The 21,254-nt window shown below is 41.1% G+C and overlaps 2 protein-coding genes across 2 annotated transcripts in view; one reads left to right on the forward strand and one right to left on the reverse strand.

The window, feature by feature from the left end:
- The window catches only part of LOC131678782 (ATP-binding cassette sub-family G member 1), a 159,759-nt gene that overhangs the window by 131,864 nt on the left and 6,641 nt on the right, over positions 1-21,254 (reverse strand). The gene's annotated exons all lie outside the window — the stretch shown is intronic.
- LOC131679365 (uncharacterized) lies at positions 12,144-14,162 on the forward strand. The gene has a single exon (XM_058960078.1). The coding sequence runs from the start codon at positions 12,144-12,146 to the stop codon at positions 14,160-14,162; it is 2,019 nt and encodes a 672-aa protein (XP_058816061.1).

The following is a 21,254-nucleotide window of genomic DNA, read 5'->3' on the forward strand; positions in this document are numbered from 1 at the left end:
GAATCGTGGATCGTCTGTCCAAACACAGCCACTCTACCGAACGAACTGCTGAATCATTCGCATGCTAATTTTTTTTTTTGGGCGCATATTCACCGCAAACAGCTGACGAATAGGCGCTATTTGGGTTGTTTGTTTACTTCAGTGAACTGGATACAGGTAAAAAATATCCGTTCCGCACGAGGTTTAGAGTATGAATTAATTTCAATTAATTTCAAAGTAGCACTTTCGCTGTGCCGGAAAAATAATCTTTGATTCTGCATCTGAAAATTGCTTATCATTTAATCACTTGACCGACGAATGCGAAGGACACAACGCAGCAACGCTAGTCCATCAGGAAGTCGCCGGAGAATAGCCGAATGGCAGGATTAAGCCCACCTTTGCTGTTTTTGCACACTTGAGGCGCATTTTGAGAACCATTCGATTGGTGTTGGAGCGTCAGCGTAGCAGAACTCGTTGCCGACTGGTACCGAGGCGGAACGAAGCAGGTTTGCGTAAGAAATTAGCACCTCTGCTGTCAACCGGCAGCAGCAGCAGCAGTAGTGGTAGGAAGATTCCACGAGCGTCAAACTTTCGGTCGGATGACGCCTTTTGCATAGTTTAGCGGAACACCCAAACATTCCTCGGCACCCGCCTGCTATGCTAATATTTACCGTCGTCATTTGGTTGTGTTCTGCATAATTTTGAGTGGGTTCTTGAACAATTTTATTGACTGAGAACAAGTGCAGATGAAGAAGCAGGAGAAATTCGGAAAAAAAACTTGCTTATTACGAAGTGAAGAGTCGAATCTATCTTCATCATCAAGATTAGAAGAAAATCAATTATTATATCTAAATAGCACATTCTCAGTCTTTGACTCGATTATACATAGAAGAACACATTGCCACAATCAAACGATTATTTACATACCTAATCAGGTCGACGAAATCGTTTCTCGCTCTACGCCGCATGAGTCAGCAGAATGCAAACCGTTTCGCATAGACCTCGAATCAGACTTAGCCAACATAAAACACGTGCCAGTCGTATCTGTTTATCGCTTACGTTCTACATCACTTCGCAATCCAATTTCAGAGAAAATATTTGATTTTTATTCTAAACAAATCATCCAAATACATTCAATGCAATAACCATATTTCATTTAAAGCCTGATCAAAGTAGGCGCAGCACATTGACGCAAGTCACGTAGAGCGTAAAACGGAAAGGACTTCGACCGCCGTCGTCGGCGGGTCAGTAGCAGCGTCCTGCTCGATCCAGCCATCGAAATTTATGCAAACGCGTGCAGATTAAGGCACATAATTCACCAAGAATTGCTTGACGACAAACGGAAACCGTTCTTACAAACTTCTTAATGTAGGGCGATTCCCACAGGATTCTCAGCTATGGTTTTAATAAAAAAAAACAGCTGATCATCTAAAGCATTATATCCAGTTTCGAGTCATTAGTTAACTTTAACCTGCCATTAATGTAATTTGCCACCTACTTAAGTAATTAAATGATTTTCATAAGAAAACTTCGACATTTAGTGACGGCGAAGTCTAACCTTGGAATGAATCACCTTGGGAAGCTTAGGAACATTCCGTTCCGTCGGAATTTCTAATGCAGATGTTGTGCTCGAAGTCACGTATTCCGAGTAGGCTAGCTTATCGGACCGTTCGCCTATTACAGACCAAAGTCCTGAAACATGCTTAAAATTTCTTATAAAACGTATGCACATTTTGCTTTCTGCAACAGTATTGACATGTAACATCATCTTTCAAGTCTGTGGTTGTATTTCAAAAATAACTTACTCATGACGCTGATACTCCTGGTGGCATTGGTTGAAAGTCCTAACAATACAGGTTTACTTTGATGAAAATTTCGCGAGCATGGGTTCTAGGATCAGACCTAGAACTGGGTTCTTGATTTTTTAACTTTCGATTTTTAACTTATTCAAATGTTAAAATAACTCTTTCGAAACACGCAAAGGTATCCAAGAGGTTGAGTTAGACTTGGTCCATCTGTGAACGTTAGCAGGTCGTCGGTCCAGATCAGTAAAATTTATTCAAACGTAAGCAAAATAAACTGCATGATATATTAATATTGTCCAGACCCCGTAGCAACTGTAGAACGAGAATTTCAACTGAACAAGCCGATAAAACTGCTAAAAATAGCTGGCTTCTTTTTGCTCGAATAACGTTCATTATATGCAGGGATTACACACTGCCTTCGACTGGACAAACTGGTTGAATGTTATGGTTGATCGAGTTTTTTTTATATTTGAATATAATATAGGGATTATTCATAGATTATGTCACGCTATTAATAGGGGATGGGGTATGAAAAATTATGACATTTTGGAACAAATGCAGTAGGAGGTGAAAGAGGCCTAACATACTTTTACTGAAGAAAAAATAGAAATAATAAATATAAGAAATATAATTCGTCACGTATTATGGGAGGAAGGATAACACAATTAGTGACATGGGAAGCAGGAGGTGTTTAATTTTAGGCAAAAATTTTCGTGACGTATTTAATGGATGGTCTCATATTGCAATGATTATTTTTGAGGAGATCGTTAAACAAAGAAACTGATGTGGATTATGTCAGAAATTTAAATCGCACGGAGGAAGTGACTACGGATCGCGAGAGACAATTATATTCAGGAAAAAAGTCTCGTTACCTACACCCCAAGCGTCATTGGAAACAATGAAAAATGACACTGTCCAAGTGTAACTCTGAACGCTCCTCGTAAGTTTGTATGGGATTCTTTGCCAGCATGTCTGGGGATACACTTCGCTAGTGGGCACTGTATACATCAGAACACGGATCTAGAAAGATATAACGAACAAGTTTGTCGAAGACTGTGGGCCAATCCGACCAAACGTTGAAAAGATTTTAAACACTTTAGACTCACATATTTAAAGGACGTATTTCACTTACTGTATAAAGTAACTACTACAGTAGTACAATATTACAGAAAACTTGTTCTTAAACGACGATAGATAGTACGTTCTGATGTTCTTCAAGCGATTAGTTGCAGTGAGTACCCTACCCTGATTAGTGGCAGTATGTATATGCCTTGAAGAACAGCTCATGAAAGAAAGAATGATGCATTTGCTGATTCTAAATTAATTATCTCCCGTATTATTAAGTTCAGTGATTATATTCATGAGGCCATCAAAAAAAGGATTACGAGAATTGTCTGATACCAGTAAGAGTTTTTTCGTATACTATGACGAGTCCCTAATGCTAATGCAGTCCATAGCACTGCAAGTTTCCATAGGTTCCAAAACATAATGTTTGTTCATTATTCTGCTTTACTTTTCAATATTTGAATTGTATTCGTAATATATCAATGTGCTTGAATTGTTCACCTAAACGATGAAAGCATTCAACACATCTATGGAAAAAAAAGGAAAAAAACTACAATTGTAAGGAATAAATATCTCGCATGGTGTTTTTCATTTTGCAGTCTCTCGTTATGGTTATATCTCGTTAGGTGCATACAGTAAAGCGTAATTTTTATAACCCGAAAAAAACAACCATAAGGTGAATTATGCCAATCGTCCACTATCCCTAACGTCCATTATTCCTAACGTCCATTATGTCTAACGTATTTATGCCTAACGTCACGAACCCTTCATGGAATGTAACTCTTGTCCCAGTTCAATAGCGTCCAGGAGCCCGGAGGGGTTTTAACATAGTCCTATTCATCAGATACTGATGAGACGAAGTCGAATCGCCAACCCAATATTGAGCGTTACAATGATTATAAAATTGATTTTAGTGTTTTTATTGCGTTCGTACGTAATATTAGTTTTATTAAAATTGGGTTCAGTCACAGTCCTACTCTAGCAGTGAACGGTTGTTATTTACATGTGTACTACCAGTCTTTTAGATTAAAATATCGCAGTTTGTGATTTTACTTGTCGGTTCTCACGGTAAAAAGGGACGAGTCTGTCTTTACCTGGAAGCATGTTGGTGGACTTGAGTGATTCGTAGTTATGCTGCCTAAGCTCGACCCCCACCCAACAGAAGACAAAAGACTAGCCTGTAGGATATTAAGCCTGTTTCTAATAACCGTGCCATCTCTAGTAATCTCTAACTAATTGAGTGTCGTTAACAAATAAAAAAGCAGTTTTCTATTATTTCGTCGTCCATTGCTTGCATCACCGAAGCTAAGTATTGTTCGTCTTCGTTTTGAAATTGCGGTGAAAATTAAAAAAAAAAACTAGTGATTGCCGATCGTTTATGTTTGCCCTTACTTGGGTCCCAAATCCAGGGATGGAACTTGACAGTGAAAATTCTGACCCGTATCTAGTTCCGAAGAACTTAGAAAAACACGTAAACGTTCTTTTAATCTCAGTAGAAAACCAAAAGAAATATAAAGAGCTGAAGAAAATATCGTTTAAAAAGCTGAGGTTCGTATTCCAGGATTAGGCTAATGACCTTGTTACCAATTTACTAGTCTATATATCGTATATGTACCGTGTGATGTGGTTGAAATTAATGGGGCAGTATCTCGATCGAAATGCAATAGCACAATTATAACAGAAGGTAGTTTCCGTAGTAAGCGGTGTCATAAATTTGGTCTCGTTAGTAGTTAAAATAACAGAAAATTATAACAAGTAACAACGCGAGCTATAGCTTTGAAATATTTCTCTTGTGTGTTTCTGATCGGGATACGACGAAAAAATTGATATCGGGGATGCCCAAGTAACCATAATTATTAAGCCATTGCACAATATTAGCAATATATTTTGCACTAATGTTGCATTGAAACTCCATTGGGGCACAGTCGAAATATAGCATTATTGCTTGCTCTGTATACGTATATAAAGCTGATATAACGCGCACATGCTTCAAGGATCTTTAAAGCATGTATGCTTCACATATGCATTTGGTGTCAGTATAGAGCAAATATAAAGCCAGTATAATGCTATGCACTTGTCTTGAAGGACGAGTCAAGGTACCCCTGTTCTAACTCAACGTAATTTTCATGAAACATTCATATCGTGTAAGAACGGAATTCCGGTGAGGATATTTATTACAATGCATTAGAAGGGAGTCAATTACAGTTCTAAACAGTACTTCAATATTTTCCATTTTGTTCGTTCATACAGAAAGGAAACATAATAGATCGTTGCAAAACCATTGACAGCCAATTGAAGCTTTCTAATAGTATGAGTAGTGCCAATATCAGGCTTACAAATTTGACATTTGTACACTAATGCTAATAGCGTTAGTAATGCAGAAAAAGGGCCGTCAATCTCTGCCCAGTAATAGCACAATATTTTGCCTTGTCTGGCATAATACCAGCATTGTATCAGAATACAGGACTTAACGGCTCTTGAAGACTGTCCTATATGTAGATCTAAAGCAGAGCTGGTGCTAGCTATTCGCACCTCCAATCGTGAGGAAAGCGTGAAGATGTACGCGAGACTGCATCATGCGACAAAAATTACTAGCGGTGTATTCTTTGTGAAGGTGCCCGATCAGAATGAAATAACAAGATTATAACAGAACACAATTTCTGTAACATATTGTGTTATAAATTAGGTCTCGTTAGTAGTTAAAATAACAGAAATTTATAACAATTAACAATGCGAGATATAGTTTTGAAATATTTTTGTTATGTGTTTCTGATCGGGTGAGCACTAGAGTGACAGGAAAAAAGATGACTCCTATCGGCCCATGCCTGAGTCGATTCCTAGACCCACCAGAAGTACTTGCTCCAAATTTGAAGCAAATCGGACAAGTCTAGCTACCGGACCAACGTGCATGAAGTTTGTATGGGATTTTTCGACAATTTACATGGAGAAAACCCACTAACTCGCATTTTCGCCGCTAGGTGGCACTGTATGCATCATATTATCACTGTAAGTGAAAATAAGAAAAATAATTTAATCGCCTACAACTTTGTCGAAGACTGCTAGTGAATCCGGCTTTGTTAAAAGAAGGTATTAAACATTGAACGAAGTGATGTGTGAGTCAGTTTTCCATGGGGCCTAGCAGTGCATGGTTGTGTATCACTACTTGATTTGGACAAACTAAACATTTTTGTGAAATAATCGTTAGGTTTAGATCAATAGTATACTCAGAAGATTTACAGTAAGTAATACGAGTCACATTTTCGTTAGAAAATTTTAGTTCCACATTTTACCGCATAGAGGGCGCCAATGCTAACTTTTCAATGGAAAGAGATAGAGATTAGGTGTCTTCCACAAAGTTGTAGAACAAGCATTTTTAAATAATTCTTCCGAACATCTTGATATTCTATCTCACTTCTATGAAGAGTTAGTGTTGGCGCCCTTTATGCGGTCACAGGTAGAACTAAAATTTTCTAACCAAAGCATAACTCGCATTATGTACTACAATTCTTCTGAACATACTATTCAGCTAAATCTAACCATTATCTCACAAAAATGTATAGTTGGTCGAATCGAGTATCGATACGCAACCATGCACTGCTAAGCCCCATGCAAAAGTGACTCAGACATCACTTCGTCAAAAGATTAATTACTTCTTTTAACAAAGCCGGATTCACTAACAGTCTTCGACAAAGTTGTAAGCAATTAAATTATCTGTCTTATTTTCACTTACAGTGATAATATGATGCATACAGTGCTACCTAGTGGCGAAAATGCGAGCTAGTGGGTTTTCTCCATGTAAATTGTCGAAAAATCCCATACAAATATCAGGCACGTTGGTCCGATTTGCTTCAAATTTGGAGCAAGTACTCTTGGTGGTACTAGGCATCGACTCAGGGGTGGGCCGATTGAGTTTTCAAAAATTCACCATTTTTCTGGGCCCATTTTTCGGGGTACAAAGATCTGTATTCCACCCCCATTAAAGCGTAAGATTTTTTTCAATTTTGGTCCAACTGGAGCTGTAGAGTTGGGTTCTAGGAAGGGCTTCCCGTCAGAATTACTCACTACAACTGCAGACGAGACAAGAAATGTCTCCCGTTAAAACACTGCTTAAATCCAATTGAAGCGGGCCGTGAATCTATTTCTGATATTGACTGTACGGTTCAGGTATGTGCGGGCGTAGGAACTGTGCGATCGCGTGGGAATGAGCGTTTATTTGTGCCCGCTTGAGACTGCGATAATCAGATTATAAGTACTATTGTGTTCACTAAATTTTCGGGGCGTTTTTGCGAAATCTTGGGCGTAGTTGTGCGTGGATGATCGCGGTTGCATCTTCGTCTTTGTGAATCATCGCGAAAGGCTCGGGCGTTCGTATGTTAACGTGTTTGATCACGTGGGTGTGTCGTTGTGTATGAAGTCGATCTTAAAACCGTGTGGCCATGCACATATTTACGAGTACTCTTGAATTATCGTGCAGACCACGAGCCTGATGTTTAATTTTGAGCGTTCGGCTTAGCTGTTAGACCTGAAGATATGAACCTAGGGTACTACGAGCAAGGGTAAGGGCTTCCGGCCGTGGCCGTTTCATGATCGCGTGGTAATGAGCGTTGGTATGATCAAACTTGAGGGATTCCATGAGAAACCGGCTGACCGCAAAATATGACCATGGCCGACTCGAACGAAACTTCGCAATTGTGTTCAGTTTATGAATCTTTCAAAAAAAAAAGTCCGATGACTGTATTTTAAACAGCATAACTATCTGAGAACGAGTTACAGGGAATGAACACTTCTGTTCGAAAAAATATACACTGAAAAAAATGTTGCGTTATTTTTCTAAAAACTATGTTAAAAATTTAAATTACAAAAAACCCACTTTTCAAATGATTTTATATTTTGTCAAAAAACAAACCTAAAGAGAAAAGAAACATGTTGACTTGCACTCGTCTATTGCTGCGTTTCAGGCCTTGGGGTAAAGTTCACTATTACAGGCTTTCGAAAATGAACAGACAAGATACTCCTTAAATTGGCGAAACATAATTTTTTCCAGTCGTATCGATGAAACAAGTGTGATCGTTCTCCATGTAGGGTACAAACCGACCTTGAAGAAGACGAAGGTCGTATTACTGACATCGGTTCCATTGATCACTAATTTAATTTAACGACTTCAGAGTCCAGCGTCTTTCCAACGTTTGCTCGTACCATTGCGGAAATCTCTTCGTTTGCCAGATTTGGTCGTGAACGGGGTAAGTAGAACCGGCTCGTCACAGAGTGCAATGGATTTAAACAGTGCTGTGCAATTTCACGATGGTCTTTGAATTTCAACGGTAAACATGAATACGGTCCGTTACTTAATTTCCATTTTCCTCGGATAGTGATTCAGTTAACTATCTTTCACAGAAGCCGTCTGACAGAGAACGATATTTCAATAGATTGAGTACCATTTATTTAGTATTGGAATGGTAAACTAAGTATTATCAGTGCATTGTATTCAGAATGAGGAGCGCCGTAAAGATTAACGAAATCCATAAGAATATATTAGGCTCCTCATTTTCGATAATTCTAGGTACCGAAACAAGTTGGAATGAGGATGTAAAAAGTGAAGAGGTTGAAGCTCACAAAATTTACAGGAAACACAATAATCAGGATAATTTGGAAAAATACCTCAACATTCGTGACCAACTAACTTTGGCTATTTCTTCGGCACTAACTGTATATAATGCAAAAACTGAAAATGAGATCAAGTCATGCCCAAAAAACTTTTTTAATTACATTAAAACTAAGTTGAATTCATGCAACCTCCCATCAAAAATGTCATTAGATGGGAAAGAGGGTGATACTTCAAAAGATATTTGTAATCTCTTCGCAACATTTTTTCAAGAAACTTATTCAGACAATGATCGTGACTTTGAATATTTTTCTTATTTTCCTGATCATTCAAGAGATGTTGGTGTCAGTCACATTAATGTTCAAGATATCTTGTCTGGTCTCAATGATCTAGATGCCACTAAAGGCTCAGGACCTGATGGATTTCCACCTGCTTCCATAAAGAATTTAACAACTGAGCTCACGTCACCTTTATTCTGGCTGTTCAATAAGTCACTATAATCTGGTATTTTCCCAAAAGATTGGAAAAAATCTTTTTTAACACCTATTTATAAATCGGGTAAAAAATCTGATATTCGCAATTATCGTGGAATTGCCATTCTGTCTTGCTTTCCCAAACTTTTCGAATCCATCATAAATAAAAACATTTTCAACCAAGTCAAACATAAAATAACAAATTCACAACATGGATTTTTTAAAGGCCGTTCAACTAGTACAAACCTTTTAGAATTTGTTGATTACTCGTTAAATGCCACGGATAAAGGAAATCATATAGAAGCTCTTTACACTGACTTCAGCAAAGCTTTCGAGAAACTGGATATTCCCATGTTAATTTTCAAACTTGAAAAATTGGGAATCTAGATGAGACTCCTCAATTGGATTAAATCGTATTTAACAGATCGCCAGCAAATAGTAAAATTCTATTAGATGAAATCTAATATAATTAAAGTTACTTCGGGGGTTCCGCAAGGTTCACACTTAGGACCTCTTCTTTTCATTTTATATGTCCACGACATCTCTCTTATTTTTAAAAACATTAAAATTCTCATATATGCGGATGATATAACGCTATTTTTAGAAATTAGAAATAATAATGACTATAATGTTTTTCACAATGAAACACAAATCTTTCATACATGGTGTTGTAAATGTATACTGGAATTAAATGTTAAAAAATGTAATCTCATGACTTTTAGCAGAAAACAAATCACGGCCTCCTTGTCAATTACATTAGGTAATCAAACCGTTCAGAAATGCGATAAAGTAAGAGATTTAGGAGTTATTTTAGATAAAAAATTAAAATTTGTGGAGCATTACAACACAATTGTTCATAGAGCTAGTAATATGCTTAATTTTATAAAACGCTTCGGATATCACTTTCAAGATCCTTACACAATTAAAACTCTTTACATAGCATTTGTTCGGTCTATTTTAGAATATTGTAGTATTGTTTGGTCACCATTCAAAAAAAACCCGAGGTGAGAATTGAATCAATCCAAAAGCAGTTTCTATTATATGCACTACGCAAGTTAAGATGGACAGCATTCCCTCTTCCATCTTATGAAGCACGTTGTATGTTGATAGATATTCAAACATTGAAAGAACGTCGGGACTATGCTATGATTTCGTTTCTTAACGATATCGTCATGCAGCGTATTGACTCATCTTACATACTGTCAAAATTAAATTTATATGCTCCTACTCGTCAATTACGCAATAGAAATTCGTTCGCGATAGGTCATCACCGTACAGATTATGCTAAATTCGAACGACTAAAACAGATGATGGCTGTGTATAACGAGCATTGTGAAAGTATTGACCTTACCATGCCCCGAACAAGTTTAAAACAGTTTTTCAACTCTTTGCGGCATCATAGTACATAGGAGTAGTATACAGTATAGTATATGTTGGTGATTCTATCCAAGCAACCTGAAAAAAGGGATACTTACCTGAACAAAATACTTACCGTTTATAATAAAATTTAATTCGATAACACACTCTATTATACCATTACCACACTTATCATACTTACCTCGAAACGCAAACGCAATTACTCAACATCCGCTCAATCAACACACATACACACAATAGATCCACACGAATAAAATGTACAATTGAAGAGAACAGACAGTTATTAAAAGTAAGTCGAACAGAACACAAGCCAGTCTCGTGTCGTTATTAAGAATCGAAATTCCTCGTGACAATTCGGTCAACCTTTCTCGCGAGTGCCTGGTCGTACAAATTAACTATCCTGACTGTGAAAGGGTGAACAGTAGTGCCGGACGTATAGCATTGTGACAAACATTTTTTGGTGCCGAAACCGGGGCTAGGGTTGCAGTCCCATCCGTCGCGAGTGCTGAAGCTAACCTCCATTGTTCGGGTCGAATCACTACGTGATTATCGTGCAGGAGGATCATTGTTTTCTCGTCCGTTTGATACGGATTAGTCATCGGAGCAGCAGCACAAGTGATTACCATCGTGGTGTAATAACCATCTTGCAGCAGCAGTACCACTATCACCAATTGTAAGAGAGTTCGTGGGGCAGTACCAGGCGGGTTTCATGAGCGAACGATCTACCACGGACCAGGTGTTCGCTCTTCGCCAAGTACTGCAGAAATGCCGCGAGTACAATGTGCCCACACATCATTTGTTCATCGACTTCAAAGCCGCATACGACACTATCGATCGAGATCAGCTATGGCAGATTATGCACGAGTACGGATTCCCGGACAAACTGACGCGATTAGTGAAGGCGACGATGGATCGGGTGATGTGCGTAGTACGTGTCTCAGGGACGCTCTCGAGTCCCTTCGAATCACGCAGAGGGTTACGGCAAGGTGATGGTCTCTCGTGTCTGTTATTCAACATCGCGCTGGAAGGTGTAATAAGAAGAGCAGGGATCGACACGAGTGGTACGATTTTCACAAAGTCCGTTCAGCTACTTGGCATCGCCGATGACGTTGATATTATTGCACGAAACTTTGAGAAGATGGAGGAAGCCTACATCAGACTGAAAAGAGAAGCCAAGCGCGTCGGACTTGCCATCAACACGTCGAAGGCAAAGTACATGATAGGAAGAGGTTCACGAGAAGAAAATGAGAACCGCCCGCTTCGAGTTTGCATCGGTGGCGACGAAATCGAGGTGGTTGAAGAGTTCGTGTACTTGGGCTCACTGGTGACAGCCGACAATGATACCAGCAGAGAGATTCGTAGACGCATCGTGGCAGGAAATCTTACTTTGGCCTCCGCAAGACACTTCGGTCGAACAGAGTTCGCCGTCGTACGAAGTTGACCATCTACAAGACGCTGATTAGACCGGTAGTTCTCTACGGGCACGAGACCTGGACCATGCTCGTGGAGGACCAACGCGCACTTGGTGTCTTCGAACGGAAAGTGCTGCGTACCATCTACGGTGGAGTGCAGATGGAAGACGGCATATGGAGACGGCGAATGAACCATGAGTTGCATCAGCTGTTGGGGGAGCCACCCATCTGTCATACCGCGAAAATCGGACGACTACGGTGGGCTGGGCACGTAGCCAGAATGTCGGACAATAGCCCGGTGAAAACGGTTCTCAATTGCAATCCGACCGGTACAAGAAGACGTGGCGCGCAGCGTAAATTCGTCCGTATACACCAACGCTGATTAAGGTAACCCGTTTCATTATTTTGGTGTTGGGATAGTTTGTGCAAAATGACTCCGCCAAAGAAAGCTAAGGCTGTTGCAACAAAGATGACGAAATTAAAGTTGTTGCACCGTAGGCGGACCAACGTATTAGGTTCCGCTGAACTAATAAAATCGTTCAACGAACAATTCGATGTCATACACTGTGATCATTTGCTAGTGCGCATTGAACGTTTTGATGCATTGTGGGGAGAATTTGAGGTGATTCAAGACGAAATCGAAGTTTTAGAAGATGAGGAAGAACAATTTTCGGATCTGCGAATGGAGTTCCAGACTATGTATTTTGAATTAAAGGCATCTTTGCAAAGCAAATTCCCTCCTCGCCCATCGACGTCCGTGATGTCATCGGTGCAAGCGCAGCCTATAGCCCACATTAGGCTGCCTGAAATTTCATTGAAACAATTTTCGGGTAGATTGGATGATTGGGTTTCGTTTCGTGATCTTTTTGTGTCTTTGATTCACAACAATCAGCAATTGAGTGCAGTGCAGAAACTGCATTATTTGCGAGCAACACTTTCCGATGAAGCGGCTGGAATAATATCGTCGCTCGAATTATCGGCTAATAATTACACCGTTGCTTGGACCATGTTGAAGGAGCGGTATGAGCACAAAACCTTCTTGATAAAGAGACACATGTCCGCGCTTCTAGCACTTTCTCCAGTAAAGAAGGAGTCGTCTGTAAAGTTGTCAAAATTGGCCGATGAATTTGACCGTCATGTTCAGCTGTTAGATAAACTTGAGAATGCAGTTGAACACTGGAACTCGTTCCTCGTCGAGCGCTTGAGTAGTTGCTTGGACCCCGTATCGCTGTGCGAATGGGAGACTCAAGTTACTGAAGTTGACAAACCAACATATAAGGCACTGCTTGAGTTTGTACACAAAAGATCCCGAATTCTACAAACGTTATTGCTCTCCCAAACTGGCTATACCCAAACCGAATCGAAACCCTCAAAGCCTCGTCTCACTACCGCCCACGTTGCTTCAGATAATGTACCTAAGTGTCCCAGTTGCAAGCAGGCACATTTGCTGTTCCAGTGCGACCAGTTTCGCGCGTTGCCACCACAGCAGCGTTTTGAGTTCGTGAAGAAACATGGACTTTGCATAAATTGCCTCAAGGGCACTCATCTTGCAAAGGATTGCTCCAGTGGTTCCTGTAAGACCTGCGCCAAGAAGCATCATTCCCTGCTGCATTTGCAACCTGTTTCGGCGCCCACGGCGGCTGGAAATTCGGCAGCAGGAACTAATTCATTATCTGGAGCATTCCGTTCGCATCTCGAATCGTCGATCGGTCACACCCCTCCGGTTGGGTTTTCGGTTGCCTCACCACTTGTCGCTCCGTCGTTGTCGTCGTCGTACACGCATTCATTTCCGATCGATATAGCTCCCTCGTCGCCGGTAAATTCGTTCGGTATCGTCAATCCGCCTTCTGGCCCCTCCTGTAAAAGTGCAGAAGTGAACACACAAGTGAGAAATAATCTAGTGATGTTGTCAACGGCAGTTATCAAGGTTAAGGATGCATACGATAAATATCAATTCACTAGAGCTCTACTGGACAGTGGCTCTCAGCCCAGTTTCATCACCGAAGCGCTTTGTCAGAAGCTTCGACTGAAGCGCATCAAGTTAAACTCGCCGGTCAGTGGGGTCGGACAATCTACCCTCACCGTGCACCACGGTGTGATGTTATCGCTCGCCTCTCGTTTCGGGGAATTCAAATACAACCTGGATTGCCTAGTGCTACCAAAGCTTACCGTCTCGCTGCCCAGCCAACATATTGACGTTTCGCGTTGGAGAATTCCACGTAATCTCCCGCTCGCCGATCCGCAGTTCAACGTCAGCCATGGGGTTGACATCATTATTGGTGTTGAGCTGTTCTTCAATTTGCTTGACAATCAACAACTTTCGTTAGCGGCTGGCTACCCGATTTTACAGAAGACTGTGTTAGGATACATCGTCTGTGGAAAAGATTCCGTTGTTTGTCACAATGCTATACATCCGGCACTGCTGTTCACCCTTTCACAGTCAGGATAGTTAATTTGTACGACCAGGCACTCGCGAGAAAGGTTGACCGAATTGTCACGAGGAATTTCGATTCTTAATAACGACACGAGACTGGCTTGTGTTCTGTTCGACTTACTTTTAATAACTGTCTGTTCTCTTCAATTGTACATTTTATTCGTGTGGATCAATTGTGTGTATGTGTGTTGATTGAGCGGATGTTGAGTAATTGCGTTTGCGTTTCGAGGTAAGTATGATAAGTGTGGTAATGGTATAATAGAGTGTGTTATCGAATTAAATTTTATTATAAACGGTAAGTATTTTGTTCAGGTAAGTATCCCTTTTTTCAGGTTGCTTAGATAGAATCACCAACATGCCGGCCCCCGTTGAAACTGTCCGTTTCAACCGCCAACTGAGAATTCTCTTCGTCGATGGGAAGCACTGCAATTTCGGTGACTGCCCGTTTGTACGTTCCTGCAGCCGTTTTCACGACCACCACGCGAACATGACCGTCTGGCCCAACGATCGTTTCGGTGATACGACCTAAAGGCCACTGTAGGGATGGGGTGTTGTCCTGCTTTATCAGTACCAATTGACCCACCTCCACGTCTGCAGTTTCTTTCTTCCATTTTGAACGTTGCTGCAACTGGCTCAAGTAGTCCCTGGACCACCGTCGCCACAGATCCTGCGCGGATCGTTTCATATCCTGCAAACGTGACAGGTGTTTGGTGTCCAAGTCGCAGAGGTCTGGCTCTGGAATTGAAAAGAGTGGTTCTCCGATTAGGAAATGACCTGGGGTCAGAGCGGATGTGTCGTCTGGGGAGTCGGACAGTGGAGCTAAGGGACGGGAGTTGAGAACGGATTCGATTTGGGCTACGACGGTTAGAAGTTGGTCCATGTTGAACGCCTTGCAGCCCATGATGCGGCGAAAGTGGTACTTGAAGGACTTGATACCAGCCTCCCATAGCCCACCGAAGTGGGGCGACCGAGGTGGTATGAAGCGAAACGTGATTCCGCTAGTTGTGCGATATTCGTCCCATTGCTTGCTCCGAAACTGTTCGCGAAAGGCTTGACACGCAGCCTTCAACTCGCGATCTGCCCCGACGAAAGCAGTCGCATTGTCGCAGTGTAATTCGCACACTTGGCCGCAGCGTGCCACGAAGCGTTTCATGGCGTTAATACACGCGACAGACGTTAGGTCTGCGACGACCTCGAGATGTACGGTCTTCACCACTAGACACACGAAAAGCGCGACGTATATCTTCACCGATGCTCCCTTTCCAACCAACGGACGAACGAGAAACGGCCCACAGTAATCCATGCCAGAGTATGCGAATGCTCAAGCAGGTGTAACACGTACTGATGGAAGTGGTGCCATTTGCTGCTTGCTACATCGAGGATTGCACTGATAACAAGTGATACAATTGCGTACCACCTTGCGAGCAAGATGACGACCCCGGAGCGGCCAGAACCATTGGCGAATAGTAGCGAGTAGCAGAGTAGGACCAGCATGCAGTGTCTGAACGTGGAGTGATCGAGCAATCAACCAGGTAAGCTTGTGGTATCATCGGAAAACGAGTGTCAAAGGGTGCGTTTTTGTATCTCAATCTATCGTCCAATCTAAGCAAACCGAAATCGTCCATCAAACAGTTCAAGTTCCTAAGGAATGATTTTGAGCCAAGTTTCTTCGAGTTCACTACACATCGTTGGTTGTTTTGATAAAATCGCACTTCAGCTGGGAATGCGGTAGCCTGTGCTAGGCGAACGAGTATCTTCAGAGCGAACTGGCAGTTGCTAGAAGCCAAAGATCCAGTGATCCTCTCACTGATCGGTAATTTGCAGTTGTTGTAGAAACGGTAGCAGTAGGCTACTGTCCGAATCAACTTGGCGAGATCCGAAAATCTGTCGCAAAATGTTGAATCAGCATGGCTGACATGAAGAGCGACGACGGTTCGAGATTCTTCTTGGATAACGTGGTTATCCGGCAGCGAAACCACGCACTGTGGCCATTGCTCAACGGGAGTCGTGACGAAACTTGGCCCATGCCACCACAATTTGTCGTCTAGCAGATCACTTGGAAGTGAGCCCCGAGAAATCCTATCTGCAGGGTTCATTTCGGTTGGAACGTGTTTCCACTGTGATCCTTTAGTCAACCGTTGAACTTCCGCCGCTCGATTTGAGACGAAGACTTTCCACGAACTAGATTGAGACTTGATCCAGTAAAGCACTATCGTTGAATCTGTCCAGAATGTAACTGGACCCTTGAGTTCGGTAATTCTTTGTAGGTTGTCCATCAACTGGCTTCCCAAGAGCGCGGCGCTGAGCTCCAATCTTGGAATCGTCTGGCCTCGCAATGGAGCGACACGAGATTTCGATGTGAGCAGTCGGGAGTGGAGCATACCGGTATCATCTGGCGAGATTACGTAGACGCAACATCCATAGCCTCGTTTAGATGCGCCACAAAACAGTGCAGAGAGTATTGACGACTGGCATTGACAAGCACTCTTCGAGGGATTTCTACAGATTGGAGATGATGAATATCCGTGCGATATTTCTTCCACCACAAACTTTGCACGAACATTTTAGCGTTCATTACCACCGGGCCAAGTAGACCAAGTGGATCAAATAAACGAGCCATTTCCGATACGACGATTCGTTTTGAGACGACTCCCAGTTCTGGTAATGTGGGAATTTTGAATTTAAAAGTATCCGGCTGGGGAAACCATAACAATCCAAGTGTCTTTACAGCGGACGACCGATCGATTTCCAATTCTGGGGAAGAGTCCCACAACTCGGGAGGAACGTCTACGAGAATAGAAGGATCGTTAGAAGCCCACTTCCTGAGTACGAAACCAGCGGTTTGCAACATTTCCATCAACTGTTTGCACGAATATCTGGCTATTTGATGATCGTCATGTCCGGAAAGAACATCGTCGACATATGTCCCTTTCTGAATGATCGGAACCGCTAATGGGAAGCGTTCTCCTTCATCTGTAGCTAGTTGGTTTAGAATTCGCGTAGCATGATACATTGAACTAGCTAGACCGCAAGTAACGGTTCGCAGCTGGTACGTTCGAATGGGTTCTGATGGATTATTCCGCCATAGAATTTGTTGGTAGCGACGATCCTCGGGGTGGACCAAAATCTGTCTGAACATCTTCTCCACATCGGCAGTAGTGGCGAAACGAGGCAGCCGAAAATTGATGACTCTACTGTACAGGGCTGGCTGTACTGTTGGTCCCGCACAGAGAACATCGAGAAGATCCATCGAACACTACTCGAATCTTTGTGGTTGAGCTTTCTGGACGGTGGATGGCATGGTGGGGTAGGAAAAACTGTGGGCTACACGACGCGCGCGACAACACCTCCATATGGCCCAACCTGTCGTATTCTTGCATGAACTGTTTATATTCTTGGCGAAGACCTTCATCGGCAACAAACTTCTTCTCCATCGACAAAAATCCTCGAAATTAATATTTGTATAATGTAGTCTACAATTGATTGACATATAAATAAATTTAAATTTAGGTATCCAACATGCCAACATGTTTATTTATGTTGAAAAACTCGTGCATAATTTTTGAACTGGGAAAGGAAGCCCATTCAAATCATATGAGTGCAAAACTGAACCATCCTACTGGATATCGATTTTGCATGTTTGCCAAACAATACCACTACCTGGATCGGAATTGAATTGCACCAACGGAGATAGTATTTATTTAGGTACGTAGTACAATTGAATACAGCTCACAAAAAATGTCAACAAAGCCAGTGTAAGCGCGAGAGGTCGTAGTAGTACTTAATGCAGTACTGTGTATGTCGGCTAACACGCTCCAGTGCGTCCCTGTGTTGGTATGGAAAACGGTACGGGTGAGTCAACGAATAGTGTCATCATTGAATTGCGATAGGAGTACCTTTGTACCTTTCAGCAGTAACCTCCGTGCTATCAGTTGGTAGGAAATATTTAGATATAAAAAGCTTTCTGTTATAGAAGAGTGAAAATGCTAAACGCCGGTAATTCCAATAAGTCCATTCAGTCGGAATATAAACGATTCTATTAGCTTGAATGAATCATCATATTATTCTGCAGCTGAGAATTAGGCTACATTTACCGAATTGATGGGTTTTTATTGACTGTATGAAGATGATTTAGATGTAAAAAGAAGCGGTCAACGATTTACAATCATGTTACAAAATTGATTATGTGTTGGTTAGTAATGTTTGTCAAGGTTGTAATTATCAAGCCTGCAATTAGATTGTCGTTTTAGACAATACTCAGATTGTCAAACTTTCTGTAGTACTACATTTACACTAACGAGTTAAAACAAGTTCTAATAATTGCCAACAAGAAAATCGTCATTAAGATAGTGTTAAACGCGTTTTAACTCGTAGTTTGAACGTAATACAAGTTGTTTAAAATTAAGATCGAGCCTTTTTTCTTAGTATTTTACTAAGAAACATAATTTCCCTCACATTCATATTATAGTTTAAAGTGCTTCTTCAACATTGTAGATACCTAAACTTAGGGTTCATCGTTTATCTTAAGGGAAATTTGTGTAAAAAGGGCAAGTTTCCAGTCCGTATGTGTAGTCAGGTTTATAAATGCGTATTACCAGTCTAAACGCCTTCTACGAAGATAACCTATAGTTGGCTAACCACTGGCCCTCTTTACGGTAGAGTAACCATGCGAATCCATTAGAGCAACTGTAACGGACCGTGCGTTTGCTAGTGTTAACTAGACTCAGTCACTGCGACATTAAGTGGCGAACCTAATGGTTTAAGATGATGACGGAAGTCATATCTCTGCTACTGTTGTTACCTAATCGATTGCTAATCTTTCTTCGCCATTGGAAAGGTATATCTTTTGTGGACAAGTCGCACTGAAAAGATAGGATAATAGAGTTGTCTACCACAGGAAAAAAGTGTGAAAAATTAAGTGAAAAAAGTGCGTTGCGACGAAGCAGTATTTCAGACCGGACCCTTATTGCAATTTCGCACTGCAGATTTCTTACTTTTTCTTATACTTTCAAAATCCGGTAGGAGCATTACAGCACAAAATTATTTTTTTTATGTTCACTGAATATTTCTACTAATACACTCAGGTTTTTTTTTACGCGGGGGATACGAGCCGCGTAAATGAAAACCGCGTAAATGAAAACCGCGTAAAATTCAAAATCCGCGTAAATGAAAACCGCGTAAATTTCAAAATCCGCGTAAATGAAAACCGCGTAAATTTCAAAATCCGCGTAAATGAAAACCGCGTAAATTTCAAAATCCACGTAAATGAAAACCGCGTAAATTTCAAAATCCGCGTAAATGAAGACTACTTAAATTTAAGAATCCTCGATAAAGGGAACCTCATTGATGGATACCGCGTAAATTCGAAAATCCGCGTAAATGAAAACCGCGTAAATTTCAAAAACCGCGTAAATGAAAACCGCGTAAATTCCAAAATCCGCGTAAATGAAAACCGCGTAAATTTCAAAATCCGCGTAAAAAAACCGCGTAAAAAAATACCGCGCAAAAAAAAACCGCGTAAAAAAAAACTTGAGTGTAATATAGTTGTAAAACGAAAAAAAGTTAAAAATAATACTATGCTATATTTCACCCTAAGGAGGAAAAATTGGTAAAGACCTAAATTTCTCACTAGGGTGAAAATTTGTTGGTAAAAACCAGTCTTTGTACAGGAGGGCACAAATCCTTATTTCATACTATGTTGCGTTTCGGCTTCGCCTCATCAGAAACCGACACTAACACATTGTCGGAATAGATTAGCGCCGGCTTGACGCAAATCCCTTAAAACTAAAACACACTATGTGTTTCAATCAAACGACTGATCAAACGTGATGTCCCGTTCGAGCAGAAGTTCTGTTTATGCCGATGAGACACAAGTGAAGCCGAAACTTGTCTTGGCTTAGCAGGCCTATGCGAAAGCACTATGCTATATATTTGAGGCGAAGCCGAAACGCAACATAGTATAAAAATAATAGCTTGTGATAGGAATGATTCGAAAAATACGTAAAAGTGCATTTAAAAAATATATATAATTTAAATTAAAAGTGATGACCTGTGAAGTTTTATACATAACTGCAATGGTCCAATGGCCCAGAATGTGAATTTAGTAGTCATACTAAGTTTTGGCTGACGTAGCCTTATAATTTATTTGGGAGAGACGTTGTACGTTGCGAGGCTCCTCTTTTCTTTTAAATGTAGGCACTGTTCTTCAAACCTTCCATTCCATGAGAAATTCTTTTCTTTTGTTTTCTAAAAAGTAGTGTAGATACGACACTCGGCCCTCCGGGTCAGGATTAGGTTGACGCTTTTCAGAGTCATTGCATAACTGTTCTATATGAGAAAGGAAAAAAGAAAATCGCTATGCTCCCAGCGAAAGTAGTTGTGACTTGTGAGGCAACTAATGATGTATTTATTTATTTCATCAATCAATCGTAGACCACATTATAAACACTTTGTTTCTGCCTGTGTATGTACTATAGAGCGACACAAAAAATGACCCGCATCGGTCCATCCCTGACTCGATTTGTAGTCCCACCAGGAGTGTCTGCTCCAAATTTGACCCAAATCGAACCAGTCTAGCTACCGGACCAACGTGCTTGAAGTTGGATTGGGATTTTTCGGGATGGGATGGGATTTTTCGACAATTTACATGGAGAAAACCAACTTGCTCACATTTTCGCCGCTAGGTGGCACTATATACACTAGATTATCACCAAAACCAGGGATGCCAGGTGCACAGATTTATCTGTGTTTCACAGATTTTCAATATGCTGCACAGATTGCAAGAACTGCACAGATTTCCACAGTTTTCTGTTTCAAGGCACAAATTTCCACAGCTTTCTTCTAGAACGCACAGATAAGCAAAGATTTCTCAATGTTGTACCTTGCGCTTAATTTTTGACTCGCGTAAAAACCAAAAAAAAAGGTCACCACATCTTGGTTTCAGCCAAATTTGTACGTTTTCTGTGACACAGATACACACATATTTTTAAATGGGCCGCGCACATATTTTTCAAAATGTCACCTGGCATCCCTGATTAAAACTGAAATTTAGGTAGGGTGACCATACGTCCTGGTTTCCCAGGACATGTCCTGTTTTTGCATTGACTG

Source organism: Topomyia yanbarensis, chromosome 2 (assembly GCF_030247195.1).
Source record: "Topomyia yanbarensis strain Yona2022 chromosome 2, ASM3024719v1, whole genome shotgun sequence".
NCBI classification, from domain to species: domain Eukaryota; kingdom Metazoa; phylum Arthropoda; class Insecta; order Diptera; family Culicidae; genus Topomyia; species Topomyia yanbarensis.